The 16,339-nt window shown below is 56.1% G+C and overlaps 1 protein-coding gene across 28 annotated transcripts in view; it reads right to left on the minus strand.

The window, feature by feature from the left end:
• Positions 1 to 16,339, minus strand: part of LRP8 (LDL receptor related protein 8) — a 75,769-nt gene that overhangs the window by 58,861 nt on the left and 569 nt on the right. For all 28 annotated transcript variants that reach the window (XM_035251536.3, XM_035251535.3, XM_078331864.1 and 25 more), the window contains exon 2: positions 15,703 to 15,822. In XM_035251536.3, the coding sequence (XP_035107427.1) occupies positions 15,703 to 15,822 (120 nt within the window). The remainder of the gene's footprint in view (positions 1 to 15,702; positions 15,823 to 16,339) is intronic.

The raw sequence follows: 16,339 nt of genomic DNA on the forward strand, positions 1-16,339 counted from the left end.
GACACCTATGATTACTGACAACCCAGAGGTTAGCACAATGGAGACCCAGCCGGGCAGCAGCCTGTGAGGAGCTGGGCAGGCTCAGATGTCTCTAGTCTTTTCTGGGCTGCTCTGAGGCAACAGGATCAGCCAGGGTCTCTGTGTGGCCCCTGTGGCTGGCCTGGGAGCCATGGAGCCTCTGAGAGGACCAGAAATAACTTTGTTTCTGAAAATCTGGAAAGAACCGCCGTATAAAGGAGTGAGGTCGCCATCCCAGGAAGTATGCAAGTGGAGGATCCATTCATTCATTCAACAAGCATACAGTGGGCCCCTCCTCTGCACTGGGCCCTGTGTCGGGCACTGGAGGATTGGGAAAGAGAGCATGAAAGCCAGTCCCACCTGAAGAAAGCCACACTCTAAAGACACAAGAGATGACAAGGGTGCCAAATGAACCCCAGGTCATGGATGCCCAGCCCTGCACACACTTTGGAGCCCAGAAGAAATGCAGGAAGCCCTTTGCCATGAAAAGGGGACTTGGGAAACACTCAGGGCAGCACAGTGAGGGCTGAGCTCCAGCCAGCAAATGCAAGACCCAGGCCCCAGCCTGCTCTGAGCCATCATGCCCTCTGGGATCACAGCTCAGGGCCAATCCCCAGGCCCCTGCCACCTCCAACACCCAGTGAGGGGTGGACAGGAGGAATCTGTGGTTTATAGGGAGGGCCCTGCTGGCAGCAGGGTGTGAGGAGGGAGAGAGGGGGAGCTGTCTCTGCCTGGACAGGGGCATGGGCACAGCCAGTCCCAGGCAGGGGGCAGGCTTATCCTTTGCCCACTTTCTTGCCCCCCCCCCAAGCAGTTCCTGGGGTGTGGGCTCCAAGGAGGCCCAGCAGCCAGACCACCAGCTGCTTCCCCTCCCCACACAAACCCTGGCTACAAAGCGCCCTCCTCCAGCTCTGCCCGCCTATGGTGACAGCCTCTTGGCACCAGCTCTCCCCTCCCTCCATCTGTCAGGAATCGGTGCAGACAGACTGTGAGAACCACAGAGGACGACGATGCATGGACCCTCCCTGCCCCCAGTCCCCCAGTGTGCTCCCCACCACACCATCTCTCTCTCCCGCCTCCTGTGTTGTGTCTCTGCCTTCTCTTCCATCTGTCTCCATCTCTCCCTACTGATGAAGACATCGACAGACTGGGCGTGGGGATGGGAAGAGGACCAGCCAACCAGCGACCCCACTTGTAACCACTACACACCATGACCATAGCACAGCCACCCATGTGACTTCCCTTCTCCTATTATTAAGGAGTCAGAAGCTGTGGGACTATGGGCTCAGTGTTCCCATCTGTACAATGGGTGGAGTCATTCCTGCTGGCCCACCTCCCAAGGGCCACCAAGAGCCTGGAGGCAGCACGTGGGAAGGGCCTTGTCAACTGCAGAGCCTTGTACAAGGCACGTGGCCAGCACCCACAGCTTCTTTCTGTTCATCGTGAGAATGACAATCTCAGTGCTGCCCTCCACTTGGGAGTAGTGAGGCCAACACGGGACATCACAGACAGCAACAGGCCTGGAAGAATAGAAATGGCAGTGGCAACACAGGCAGGCCCATGAATGTTATGATTCTCACCACATTCATATGAGGTGAGCAGGGCAGAAGTGGGAAACTGAGGCCAGAGAGGGGAGTCACACAGCTGGGCTAGAGGCAGTCTGTAATAAGGGGCAAGCCTCCTGGCTGTGCCCACACAGCTCCCCACTCAGGATGCTTGGACATGCTCTTCCAAAACTTTCAAGAGCTTCTGTTTCTTTCTTGAATTCTCCCAAAAGGTAAGGAAGAAATCAGCCTTGTCTTTTGGCGGGGAGGAGTTGAGACAGGGTCTTGCTCTCTCACCCAGGCCAGAGTGCAGCGGCTTGATTATAGCCCACTGCAAGCTCAAATTCCTGTGCTCAAGCAGTCCTCCTGCTTCAGCCTCCCAAGTAGCTATAGGCATGTACTACCACGCCTGGCTTTTTTCTTTTTTTTTTTGAGAGACGGAGTCTCACTATGTTGCCCAGGCTGGTCTTGAACTCCCAGTCCTAAATGATCCTTCTTCCATCTCAGCCTCCCAAAATTCTATGATTACAGGTGTGAGCCACTGTGCCCGGCCTTTTTCTTTGTTCTTAATTAAGTGAGCCATGCCCAGCTAGCAGAGTCCACAAGGGACGGGGAAGACCTGCTGGGGACCTGAGGGAGCAGTGGCTGGGGCTTAGGGAAGCAGCTAGACTGGTCAAGTGTCCCAGTTTGCTCACAACTGAAGGGGTTCCTGAGATACAGAATGTTTAGTTTTAAAACTGGGATAGTTCTGAGCAGCCGGGGAGGTGTGGTCACTTTATGCATGGCTGAGGTGTTGGGCAAATGAAGTGGGCATTTTGCTGGTGAGACCTGGAGAGGAGACAGGTGTATGTCCGATCTTGAAGGGCTCTGAACATCAGAAGCCTTCGGGTGGGCATCACTGCAGAAGCTGAGCGAGGAAAGGGTGCAGCTTTGCATCTCTCAGAGCACTCGGCTGCAGAATGAAGACGGGTTTGGAGGAGAGAACAGAAACTAGGTAGGGGCTGCTGCAATCCAGGAAGGGCATGGCAGCAGGTGGGGGAAAGGCCCAGCCTGGTAAGCAGGGGGTGTCGCCACTTCCCTCCTTCCCCAATTCGAGGTGACGACTCAGGGGAAGGAAGAGAGGGGTTGCGAAGACTCCCAGGTTCCTGCCCAAGGCCCAGGCAATGCCTGTGCTCTGGACTAGTCCAAGGGGCAGAAGAGGTTCAGCCATAGCCCCCAGTGCAGGATCTGGGCGATGCTGCCTGGCTACCCAGGAGAGCGAGCTGTCCATAAAGATGTCACCTTTGCCTCCAGGCACGGCACTTCTGTCCTCACGCTCCACGTCTCAAAGCCCTGGGAGGTAAGTCACAGGAGGCAGCTAACATTTATAGAGCCTTAGAATGCACTCCACCAGGCCCCACGTTGGGGGAGCCAGAGAAGCAGAGGCCCCAGAGAGGATGGGTCAGCTATCCCAGGACAAGTCAAGACAAGTCAGCTATCCAGGACAAGTTCTATCCAGGACAAGTCAGCTATCCCAGGCTGGGCCTCCCTAAGCCTGGGGGCTGTGGCAAGAATGCAAGAGGGAAGGGACACTGGGCAGGCTTGCAGTGAAGGTGGAGGCAGACCCTGTAAGCAGAGGCCCGTGAACAGATCTGGAATCGGAGAGGGCAGGACAACTGTAGGAGACAGATCTGGGATTGACAGAAGAGCAGCTTTTCTAACAGGAAGAGGAGGCTGGGGGTGGGGAGCTGCTGGGTCAGTCAGTGAGCGCCCAGTCCCTGGATGCACTGGACACCCTGACCTCCACCCCGCCAGGCTGCTGAGGAAATTTCTGCACTGGGATGGAAGGGGGAGGCCGCTCTGGCCTAGTGAAGATGCTGCCCCGGCCCACGGTTCACACATCCATCACTCAAAACCTTCACTAGGGCCTGCTCAGAGCCAAGCTGGGGACAGCGGACACCGGGGCTGGGTGGGGCAGAACCAGAGAAGCCTCCTCTGTCAACCTTCCCCACCCCGATCCGGGAGGTGAGGCCAGAGCCGAGCAGGAGTAGGAGATGGAGGCGTGGGTGCCTTCAGCCCTGGCTGATCATACATCACGCCACAGGCCTGTGTCCTGCCCGCTAAAGGACCAAGTGTCCGTCACTTCGTGGGCATATTTAGGGCACAAGGCCAGGGGCCAGGCAGGGCAAGCCACAGGGTAACCTCCTTCTGCACCCCACCCCTCCTGGAGGCCCCTAAGGCTCTGGGCTCATTTCCTAATGAGGTCCCTAGAGGGCCTCTGCATAATTAAACTGTGTCACCAAGTGATGGCCTGGGATGACAGGGGAGAAGGGGAAATAAAGGAGCCTTTCTGGGGGCTCCCTGGCTCCTCCTACTCCACCCACCATGCAGCAGTCCAGTGAGGATGGGGACTCCTGAGGGACAGATGGGAGAGGGAGGCTGAGAGAAGGAGGTCAAAACAAGCCCAGGTGATCCTAAATGGAGCACTGCGTGTTCCCCTGGTTAATTAATTAACTTGCCTCACAAGTTAATTCACCTGTCAATCCCACAGCCACCTTGAGGACAGCACCATCCTCCAGAGGCAGGTGCTCAGAGAGGTGAAGTGATTTGCTCAGGGTCCCACAGCTGGGAAGCGGTGAGGTGTGGACTTGACCCCAGGCAGCCTGGTAGGGCCCTGCTGTTATCCATGTCACGGTAGATGCTCTCACAGATGAGCTAGGGACCCGTCCTGGGGACCTGCACATCTACACCTCCCAACTGGCTTCACACCAAGTAGGCCTGGAAGGCGGCTGGGGCAGAATTTCAAAAGCTGCCTAAAGTGATGCAAACCACTGACCTAAGCCTCAGTCTCTCAAAGCCCCAGAGCAGAGATATACCCAGGCCACACAGCATTTTGGGACAAGGTAAGGCTACCTGGTTCCTGGGGGCGAGGTTTCTGGTAATTTACATAGGCCAGGAATTATTTATTACCCATGGTGTACAGAGCGGGAGTCTGGAGTTCCAATCAAGGGACCTGCCCTGGGCCTCCCAACCAGGAAGTGGAAGAGCTGCAGCTGGAAGCCAGGCCTGACTGCCGCTGGAGAGGCCGCCTGGCCCCTGCACTGGAGAAGCAGTAGAGGCAGGCAGGGAACGGGGAAAAGGAGGGAGACAAAAGAGCATCGCATAGGCAGCTAATGTAGAGTCTGCTTTTGCTGGCTCATAGGTGTTAAAAAATCAGCCTCATCAGAGCTCAGCATAAAAATAAGCAGGTGGAAAAGCCTCCAGTGGACGTGGGCTCTGCAGTGGCATGGCTTAGGCCATGTTTCCTGTGTGGGGCTGGGGTGGGGTCCCGGGGACCCCTGGCATTGGATTTCAAGCCCCTGTCCCCTGCTTCCAGCCCTGGGCCTCCTGGGCCTCAGAGAACAGGGACAGCTTTTTGGAGCCCCCCATACCTGGGGCCTGGCCATGGCAGACTCCCATCACGTGAATCCCTGACTCTTAGGGTAAAACAAAAGAATTCCAGAGAATGAGAGAGGTTGGAGATGCCCCACTCCCAAGGGGCAAATACGCTAAGAGGGGCAAGCATCCGCCAAATGCCCACTCAGCAAGGCAGAGGCAGAGGAGAGAGGCTGTCCCCCAGGCCACGGCGGTTTGTAACAAGTAGCCCTCTGGGTGGGGCCAGAGCACAGGTGGCCTGGGGAGGAGAGGCTGCTGTGGCAGGGGGCAGGCTGGGAACAGAGGCTGCTGGCGCCTCTCCAGCTACAATTCCCCACCACGATGGGCCCGGAGGGGTGCTCTGGCTTGGTTTGGGCGGACTTGGCCCCGAAGCCTCCACGGGTCCAGAACGGTCACCTCCCTCCTGGCACACAGCCCCTCCTCTGAAGCACACACCCCGAGCACATGCACATGTGCCCATGTCCAGGGCCGAGAAAGGGCTCTGAGAGTGTTGGGGCAGCAGATGGCAGCTCAGGGTCCAGGAAGTGGGGGAGGGAGGGAGGGGAGGAGTGCTGGCTTGAATGTCCCTGGATTCAGGCCACCAGGAAAGCCCACCCTTGGCCTCCAGCTATTCAATCGGGCAGCTTAACCTGGGCCTGGTGGGGCCTTCCTGCCTCTCATCAGCTGCCAAGTCTCTGATGTTAGCCCAGACCCACTGGGGAACCAAGGCCCCTCGTGGCTAACTACTGTGGCAGGCCCAGCTGGCTAACTAGCCCCCGCTGGGCCACTCAGGAAGCAGCCACCTTGGGGCCCCCGTGCAGATGGGGTGGGATGAGATGGCTCCGACAGTCCCTCCCAGCCTGAGGAGCTGCCACTCTCTCAGGCAGCCAAGTCCTCCCAGCTGGCCAGTTGACCTAAATCTCTCCTGCTGCTGTTTCGTGGCTGCCCTCTTGTTGTGTCCTTGGTGGGGGAGGAGGAAAGCTGAGGACGGTTCCTTTCACTCAGCCATTCCCTGTGCAGGAATCACAGGCTCGGGAAGGGAAGGGAAACGCTCATTTTCAGGGCCAGGCTCTGGGCAAAGCGCTTTCCTCGGCCCGCACACCTCTGGAATATGAGCTCTTTTTCCCCCTTTTGGAAAGTCTCATGAGGCTGGTGGGCCTCACTCCATTTTTCTCCATCACTGCACTGCATCTGGCCCAATCATAAGGGCAGGAAGAAGGCAGAAGGGAAAGTCACCCAAGGAACCTGCGCCTCAGAGTGGAGCTCTGGAAGTGGAGCTAATTACTCCAGCTGCCCTCTCTCCCTGCCCAGAATCCACCCCACCAAGCCAGCTATACTTCCACCACTGTCACCAGGTAGTAAGGCACAGATCTCTGCCCTTGGCCAGGACTGGCCAGCTCCAGCCCTGAACCCAGCTCCAAGCAAAGGAGTCTGTTCCAAGTGCTGGGGACAACACAGGTGGAATAAAGACCAACGAGTGAAGGGAAAATGAAGTTCAGAGACGGAGAGACATTTGCCCAAGGTCACACAGCAAGTTAGGGGCATAGATAGAAGAATTAGAATGCTATGGAGGAGATGACTTCTGCCAATATCTTGGGAAGAATGAAGGAACCGTTTTGTCCTCTTCTGCCTTTTTTTTTTTCGGTGGTGAAAAGCCTTTGGGGCCAGACCACAGTTGTCCTTTCTCCTGGCTTTGCTTTCTGTGGCCTGGATATGGCTATTTTGTCCTGTGGGACCAGGAGGAAGTGGCCCTGTGCTCAGAGAAGAGGGAAGTCCTTCAGCTGCCTGCCTGGCTGGAAAGGAGGGCCATGGGGCCATGGGGCCATGGAGGAGTGAGTGTGAGATGCGAAGGTTCTCCCCTCTAGAGAGCAGCATGGAAATGATGAAAATGGACACATTCAGCAGCTCCTTTCCTAAGAACTTATCTTAAGGAAAGGATCAGGCAAATGCAAAAGGATGAAGCTCAAGGATGTCCATCCTAGCATTGCACAGAGCAGGGAAAAACACGGAAGCAACCAAACACACATCTATCAATAGGGGAAAATGTCATTGAATTACAGAAGATCCACATCATAGAATACTATCTAGCCCTTTAAAGCAAGGATATGAACTATTGTTATTGGCATGGAAAGCCACATGTGAAAACAATTGGCATAACATGGCCTCATTTTTGTTAAAAAAAAATACATACATTCATGCCCAAGAGCTCACATGCAGAGAAAAATCTCTAGAAGGCTCTGCTGCTTACATAGAGACTAGCTAGGGTGATGCTACCTTCTTCTTTCTGCTGTTCTTTATTACCTTTGTTTTTCATCACCAGTATAAAACGACTTTCAGATAATCAGAAGTTACTTACCCTTGAAGACTGAATAAGAGCAGTTGAAGTGAGTTTTAACTCCACAACTACCAATAACCAGGAAAGTGCCTTATCCTCTCTGAGCCTCATTTTCCTCATCAGGGAATGGGGATCATGATTAACTCCTGCACCGCCCGCCTCCCAGGAGCACGCCTGTGAGGCACACACTGGAAAAGCCCTCCAAGATTCACGACACGCTGAGAGGGCTGGAACCTGAGATGCTCTCCAGAGCGGCTGGGGTGAAGTTCCTTGTGGCACCTCAAGGCCAGAGACTGCGGAGGGTGGGGCCACATGACCACTCCCGTGGACTCCTAGATAGAAAGGCAGATGACTTTGGGCGTCCGTCTGCCATGTGCCACGTGCCACATTCCAAGGGGCAGGAGTGTGGAGGCCGCAATGGATCACGGGAACTGCATGCACCACATGAGCCCCACAGCCCTGGACTCACTGGGTGATTCTCAGTTACCCAAGGACATTCCATGGCACCTGAGAATACTCCGGGTTCTATGCCCCCAAAGCAACTAGACCCGGCTCTCCCACTGTGGGTACCTAGGCTGGGCCTCACCGGAGACACAGAGGTCAGACCAGGTGCAGTTAGTGAGGAGCTCGGTCAAGACTGAGCAGGCTTCCCTTAAAGGCCCTCAGCCCCTCCTGTGCCACTCCGGCTGCGGGGCAATTCCTGGAGTCTGTGACATTTGGCAGCTTGTGAGAGGAGCTGTGGGGAGCAGGGCTGATAATTAAAACTGCTGCCTGGGGACCCAGCTAATGCTGGAGGGCGCCCCAGGGGCCAGGCTGCTCAGGAGGGAGCTGGCACACCCACTGGCAGGCGCTGGCAAAGAGGGGTGCCTGGAAAGGAAGAGAGGCTTCAGCACAGCCCGGAAGCCACACTTAGCTGCCGCTGGGACTGGGATGTGTGAATGTATACGTCAGCTGCCTCAGACTTGCAGCCAGATGGGCACGGCCCAGTCCTGCCACTGACCAGCAGGGTCCGTCAGGGGCAACTGACTTCATCTCTCAGAGACTCCACTCTCCTCTGTGAGATGCAGTCATGATACCTCAAGGCACTGGCTGAAGGAGGTATCATGAGAAAGCCCCCTCACTAGCACTCTCCCTAACTCTTCTCAGTATTAATGTATTTTCAGTGAGGCAGGTAGCTGAAGGACTTCCCTCTTCTCTGAGCACAGGACCACCTCTTCCTGGTCCCACGGGACAAAGTAGCCATATCCAGGCCACAGAAAGCAAAGCCAGGAGAAAGGACAACTGTGGTCTAGCCCCAGAGGCTTTTCACCCTCACCAAAAAAAAAAAAAAAAAAAAAAGCAGAAAAGCAGAAGAGGGCAGAACTGTTCCTTCATTCTTCTCAGGATATTGGCAGAAGCCATCTCCTCCACAGCATTCTAATTCTTCTATCTATGCCCCTAACTTGCTGTGTGACCTTGGGCAAATGTCTCTCCCTCTCTGAACTTCATTTTCCCTTCACTCATTGGTCTTTATTCCATCTGCCCTGCTCCCAGCACTCAGAACAGACTCCTGTGCCTGGAGCTGGCCAGTCTGGCTCAGGGCAGGGATCTGTGCCTTACTACCTGGTGACAGTGGGGGGAGTACAGCTCGCTTGGTGGGGTGGATTCTGGGCAGGGAGACAGGGCAGCTGGCCTTTTTTTTTTTTTTTTTAACATATTTTAGCTGACCTCTTGGTAGTCCAGTGGTAGGCAAGCAGGGTCAGTAGGGGCAGTGGTGCACCTGAGGTCCCCAGTCAGGAGCCTAAAGCCCTTTGGTACTGCAAAAGGTATGTGTTCACCCCTCAGCCTGAGAACACCTGTTCCTGGATCCAGCAGGGAACAGAGAGGGTTGGGGTGGGAGGTGGAAGTACATACAGTTCTGACTCCAGTCCCACCCGGAAACTGAGGACACCTGAGTTCTAAGAATGGGTCCCTACTGACGATGGAGCCAATTCAACCATTAGAGCCTCAGTTTCACCTTCTGAAGCCTGCGTGTGAGGAGGCAGCCAGGCCCTGTGTTACTACACAGAGTAAAAGAGACAACATTGGGCTGACACTCCCTGAGGTCATCTGCATCAGTAATATAGCATCAGGCCCTCATTTTCCCCTTCTGTACAGTCAGAAGAAGAATCAGCATCTAACAGGGAAAGGCTGAGAGAAACCTGTGGAAACTGGAGCATCATCCCCATGAGAGCTGGAAAGGCCTCTGTGAGGGCTCCGTGAGGTCTCCAGAGAAGAGGGCCCCTCCCTAGCCCCACGCCTCAGGTCAGAAACTGGCAGCCAGGGAGGTGCTGCTGAGTCCTGCAGCTGCTCCCTACTTCCTCCCAAACCTCCAAGCACCAGCCTTCTGACCCCACCAGGGTGGACAGCACTCAGCGGGGCGCAGCTTGAGAGGAGTCTGGGCTCCAGACCACTCAGACCTGGGTCAGATCCTGGCTCTGCCACCGAACGAGGTCATGACACTGGCCAAGTCCGGTCTCCTTTCTGAGCCTCAGCTTCATCATCTTCGAAATCAGAATAATGAAAAACCGGCCCTCCCAGGCTTGTGAACAGTGAAGCTGAAGAATGCGAATTGTCCAGCATGGTCCCAGGCATGGGACAGGCAGCCAATAGCTGTTATTAGCTTCTCCCTTGAGGAAATGACTTTGGAATCCCTCGTGCCCAGCACAAGGCTGGCAGAGCGCATGATGTGGAGAAGGATCTGTAGTTGCGGACAGAACAAGGACACTCTGTGGGAGCTCAGGGCCTGTGGGACTGGGGCACAGGGTCTGGAAAGGCACCTCTGGAGGTGGCCTCCCTGCCAGGCCTTCAGAGCCCAGGTGATCTGGATGTGTAGGCGTTTTAGGGGCAGGTGTTGCCATAGGCTTGGGGCCACAAGGCCTGGCCCTACAACCCTAAGGACACAACCCCCTGTGGCAGCACAGCCCGGGAGCAGACTACTAACCAGTGCCGGAGAGCATGTGTGAGCTCATCCCTCGAGGGTCTGCCTGCTCCATCCGCCCTCTGGGCCCTTGCTTCTCACTCCCCCGGGGATCTCTCAGGCTTCACCCACTACCAGCATTTCCCCAAGGAGGAAAGCTGTCAAGTCAGCCACCAGCAGACAACTGGGGAGGAAGTAGCCAACCATTCCTGATGCCCAAAGGACTCACACAGGGGAAGCTGACCTGAGAGGGCCCAAGGGAAAGCCTTCAGCAAACACTCCCAAGGCCTGCTAGGGCCCGCTGGGCAGTGCCATGAGGGACACAGGCCCTCCTCTCCTCCCCAGGCACAGCCAAGAGGAAAGAAGGAGAGAGGACAGAAGGCCAGCCTTCAGGACCAGCACACAGCCTGAGGGAAGTCAGCTGCTGCCCTTCCTAGGGCCCTAGGCCTTGTTGACTAATTTCTTCCCCCAGCTCCCTTCCAGGCAGCCTTCTGCCACCTCCACGGTGGCTGGGCCACTTCCTGGCTGAGGCGAGCACCAGCTGCAGGAACCTTGGACAACATCTGGCTAAGCAGACAAGGGCAGGGAAAGCAGGGGGTCCGGCGTGGCCTGCAAAAACCAGTGCCAGGTCCCTAGAGACCTCCGTGAAACTCCTCCCACAAAGAACAACCTCAGCCACTGCCATTCACTGAACATTTACTGCTCACCAGGCACATGACCTCATTTAATCCTCATATTTAGTCTCTGGAAAGGAGGGCCTAGTATCACCTCCAAGGCCTTTCATCCAGGAGGCGACAGCGGGGATGTAAAAACCAGGTGTGTCTGATTCAAGGCCCCACTGAGTTATAATTTTGACCTGGGTCTCTAAGTCTCTTATCTCAACTGCTGTATCTCAGCCTGGAGGCAATGGGGTATCAGGGAAGGCTTCCTAGAGGAGGGGACACCTGCACCGAATCTCTGAAGATGATAAAATGAATCTAGCCAGTGAGGGAGCAGGGTGTCAGGCAGACGAAATGGCACGTGCAAAGACCCGGTGCTGAGATGCAGTAGGAAGGTGACAGTGTGGCAGGAGCTACAGTTTGGTGGCTCAGAGGAAGAGGCGGGAAGAGGCTGCAGGGAAGAGGGCAACAGGAGCGGGTTACAGAGGACCAAATACAGAGAGGTCTCCACTAACTTTATCCTCCAGATACTTGGGAGCCCCAGGATGACACTGGAGGGTGGAGTTGCCTGGTCGGATGAGGACAGGGAGGTTCAGAGAGGAGCAGCACTGTTGTCCAATGGCTCCATCCATGAAGGAGATGAGGCTGGGTCCAGTGTCAGGAGCACGGGTCCAGGCCACACATTGAGGGACAGAGGCGGTGGGGCACAGGCCGGCAGCTGTGGCCGAGCTTTAATCATTTATGAGGCTGTCCCCCAGCAAGCCTCAGCACTCCTGCAGCCTGGCCTTGCCCAGCTAATGAACTCTCAGCCATGGGAGACCACCCTGCGGCCACTCTCTATTAAACCTGGGATGGAAGGGTGATGGGATAGCAGAAGAGTCCAAAGAAGCCTGAACAAAGTAGAGGTCAGTGAACCCAAAACTGGTCCACCCGTCCGTCCACCCAGCCTTTCCGGGAGAAGTACAGAACTTTCTGGAGGAGGAAGCGAGGTGGGAGGAGCCTTAAGGTGTCATCTCAAGACAGAGAAATGAAGGCCTGGGAAGGACCTACCTAAGGTCACCAGCCAGGACTTGAGAGTACAAGCTCCAGAGCTGGCACCTGCATTCACACCCCGGCAGTTCTGCGTTCTTGGGCCATTACAGAACCCGTCAGTGCCTCGAGGAGATGGGACTAATTCAGGTACTTCAGAGTATTGTCCATTTTATGGAACAGAAGAACAAGGGGCGATGCATGGACAATCTCAGCACGATGCTGGGGCCATGGCACATGCTCAGTCAGTGTGCACTGGCACTGTGGTTACTGTTGTTACTCTGGGAGCAAAGGCTGGGGCAGAGACCAAAATCTCTGCCTCTGCCCCCAGACACTAGGAGCAACAGGAAACTGAGGCCCAGGGGCCACCTGGCCTACGTGACCCAGGTCCACAGCCAGGAAGCCCACCTGACTTCCCCTGGCTGGGCCACCCCTTGGCTTCCTGGGGCCTGGCCCTCTGGCTTCCAGCTCCTTCCTCAACTTTGAAGTTCCTTTGAGCTGAGCCCCAGGAGCTTTTCCCTTTTCTATCCAGCAAGCTCCAGCTATGTCTCCAAAGGGCCAAGTCCCAGCCATTGTGGATGAGGCTCAGGACTCAGAAGGCCTCCGTATGAGTTCCAGCTCCAACCCTGAGGAGCTCTGTGACTCTGGGGGCACCACTTCACCTCTCTGAGCCTGTGTCCGCTATAACACAGGAAGCATACCACCTGTTTTTAAATGGCAAACTCTGGGGGAATGCTATTAGTTATCATCTTTCAAGGCCTAGTTCAGCTGTCTCCTCCTCTAGGAAGCCTTCCTTGGCTTCCTTAAAACAGAAGTTCCCTCCTTCCAGCCTCTTGGGCTGCATTCTGGCCCCTCTGGGAGTTTGAACCCATTTTGCCTCACACAGACTTTAGCTACAAATTCCACCCCCCATTTTGCAGGCTCAGAGGTGTACAAAGGTAGGGTGGCTCAGGCCCTCCTGCAGGGAGGTGTGCCAAAGAGGTGGTTGGGGTAAGGCATGGAGGCTGCTCAGGGAAGAGCCACTGTCCTTGAGGGGAGAACAGTTTCAATAAATTCAGCCTTGGCAGGTGGCCTAGAATGCGGGAAATCCTCAGATGGGTAAGGAAGGGCTGAGGAAAGAACATTTTCCAGCACCTGGCCCCGACATGGCCGCGTAAGCTCCACTCTGTTTCTTCAGTTTCCATTTGTGGCTACCAGGAATCTGTTTCTTTTTTTTTTTTTTTTTTTTTTGCCAATCAGTTTGAGCTTTATGAGGTTGCTCAGGTTAGCCTTGAACTGATGACCTCGCCTTCGCGAGCTCCATGACCTCCGGCGGGAGCCACTTTGGACCCCAGGAATCTGTTTCTAAAGGCTACGGAGGTGGGAACACTCATCCCTCCATTCCTTTCATGCCAGCCATGTGTGTCTATGTGTACAGCCAGCGTCAGAGGGACAGCTACCCATGTTTGACAGATGAAGACGAAAGCTTAGAAAAGCCAAGCCATGTGTGATTGCTGCTTGGTACTATCAGCAACGCTACCACTCTTTCCACTCCAAGCTTGACGTCACTATGTTTTGTTCAATAACTCAATGCCTGTGACTCTACCCCATGCACCTCAAAGCCATGCAGGACCCTGGCTTGGCCACTGGAGCCCTCTTGGCCTACCTGGGTGTCATTCAGCACCCAGCTACTTCACTCCATCCTGCCCAAAGCCTCACATGGAGCTGAAACGCGCCAAGCCTAACATTTAGTTCCTCTTTCCAGCTCCTAGATCACACGTCTGGTGCCTTCCACACCACACTCCCCACCACAGCAGACAACGCCCTGAACTAGAGGCAGCCAGAGATCCTGACCAAGTTCTGTCATCCTGAGCTGTGTGAACTTACATAAGTCACTCAAATTCTCTGAGGCAGCATCCTTATTTCTAAAGTAGGATGACAAGAAAACGTCTGCTCCTCACAGCCGTCCTCACGAGGACTGCTGTTATAAAGAGCCAGGGAGGTAAGGCATCCAGCCCAGAAATGCAGTTTCTATTCCTTGTCTCGACCTTAGTATTCCCACTCTCAGGAGACCACAGAGCCACTCCCAGTGAGGACACTCACTACAATGTATTTTACCCAGGCACAGCCATTTTCACAACCTCAACAGCACTGGGAAATGGTCCAGGGTCACGATTAGACTAAGAACTCTGGAGTCAGATGCTTAAGTTCAAGCGCCTACTTAGCAACTCAGTAGCTGCTAAGCAAGTAACTTAACGGTTCAGTGCCTCAGTTTTGTGATCTCTAAAATAGGGTTGTAGTGAAGGTTAAAGGAGTTTATACAAGAGAAGAACTCACTGCAGTGCTTGGCACAGTTAATGGTCAACACACATTAGTCTCATGACTTCCAATTTCACTTCTAGAACTGGTCCTCAAAATAGTCCCATGAGGTTGCTGAGGCAGGAATTACTTGAAGCCAAGTGGTCAGGTGAGGAAATGGAGGCAGGAGGGAAAGAGGTGCTAGAGGCATAGCATAGACTCAGGCAGTCTGTGTGACTTCAGCCACACACAAGTCACAAAGCCAACTTTGGGTTAGGTCTGAAAGAGAACGGAGAGGCTGACTAGCAAACACATTCAAAACCCAAAAGGATTCAATAGAGAGGGTGCCTGTCCAAGTGCCCCGCTACCCTTCCTGTGCAGTGTGGGGCTGTGGGCCTGCCCACCTGTTGCCCTCCTCCCTCAGACCCTGTCAGTGCTCCCTGGCTGGCAGGGCTGGCCTATCTTGGAGGGTGTCCCAGCGCCTGGCACACAGCAGATGCTCCTGAATCATGAGTGAATGACCGCCTGGGTCTGTCTCTAGGAGAGCCCTGTTTTTCTGTTCTTCCACTGCAGCCACTGTCTGCTAACTAGCTCCCGGTCTCACAGACACTCCGAAACCCTGTGCACTGTGAGAAGAAACTTCAAAATCAGTCGCGCTTAGGTTGTGCAAACACCACCACGTCCAGCAAAGGCAGCCGGCCGACGTTTCACGCATGGCCTAAGGCTTCTGGGGGACCTACCAGGAAACAAACTCCTCCTCCAGGTCCCCTCCTTCCTGGTGTGCTACATGAGTCAGAGACGGGCAGGACCAGCAGGAAAGCGTGGTCTGCTAACCAGGGTGGCTTAAAAAGGTTTTCACTGTGACTCGGCAGAAAAGCGGCGGGCAACGGCGCCCGGGCCCCGCCTACACCTACCACCGGGAGGATGCGCGCGGGGGTGTGGCCTGGGCGGGGCCAGGGTATGGCCCCCCGCGCCCAGAGATTCCGAATACTACACACCCGTCAGCTCCGCGATTGGCCGCTCCGGCCACGGGGGCCTATGGGGTGGTCCTCGTCCAGCCAATCAGGGGCCCTGGGGAGCCCATTCATTCACAAATACAGAGATTGGAAAGGAGCGCAGTGCGGCCCGCAGCTGCGTGGAACTTTGAAACACGCGCGCCCGTCCCTCGGGGCCGAGGCAGGAGTCCTAGAGGGCCGTGGAGGGACTGCCGCGTCCCCGCCCACAGCTCCGGCCCAGTCTCCCAAGTGGTGAGCCCTCCTCCCCCGGCACTCCGCCTGGGGCTCCGCCCCCGGCCCCACCAGGACTTGCCAGCTTTCCTGCCCCCTCCGGGTAGCTAAGAGCCACACAGCCCCAAGGGAGGCGGTGCCCAGGCGGTTTCCCGGTAGCAGGCTCCGGCGACAAGGCCGGCGCAGGTGGCAGCGCCGCGGTTGCAGCCACGTGCGCGCCGAGCACTGTGGCCGGCACCGTTCGTCTTCTCCCCGGGTCTGAGCTCCCGGGCCCGCCACTCACGGCAGTCGTCCTCGTCGCTGTGGTCCGAGCAGTCATCGTCCTCGTCGCATCTCCACACAGAGGGGATGCAGCGCTCGTTTCGGCACCGGAATTGGTCCTCTTCGCACTCCTTGGCCGGCCCTGCGGGGGGAGGGAGCGTGAGCTAGATCAGCGGACTCGGCCCGCCTCCCCACCTTGCAGCCCCGGCCACCCCGAAGGGTCCGCTGGGGAGGCGGAAAGGGGACGATTATGGAGACTCCGGGAGCTTCGGGCACTCTCGACCCAAAGGGAGGGCACGATGGCAGGGAGTCGGTGGATGAAGGGCCGCTGGGTGGCACGACGAGACCAGGCACCTCCTTACAGCGTCACACGACTAGGGCATACTCTCCATTCGGACGCACTCACCCGCACACATGACCCATAGTCAAGAGATCCGCTCAGACACAGCCCAAAGGGAGTCCCCGCACCCGCGCGCCACGCGCACTGGGAGCCGCGGGCACATCCCCCCGGCAGGCAGCCCCTCTCCCTCCGCCGCGCGCAGGGGTCTGCGGAAACGCATTGTCAAGCGGTGCAGCAGTCCGGCTCCGCTCATTACCGCCGCGGAGCGCGCGGGTCAAATAAACCCCAACGGCGAGAACCACAGAGCTCATCCGGAACC

The sequence above is a fragment of the Callithrix jacchus genome, chromosome 7, assembly GCF_049354715.1.
Source record: "Callithrix jacchus isolate 240 chromosome 7, calJac240_pri, whole genome shotgun sequence".
NCBI classification, from domain to species: domain Eukaryota; kingdom Metazoa; phylum Chordata; class Mammalia; order Primates; family Cebidae; genus Callithrix; species Callithrix jacchus.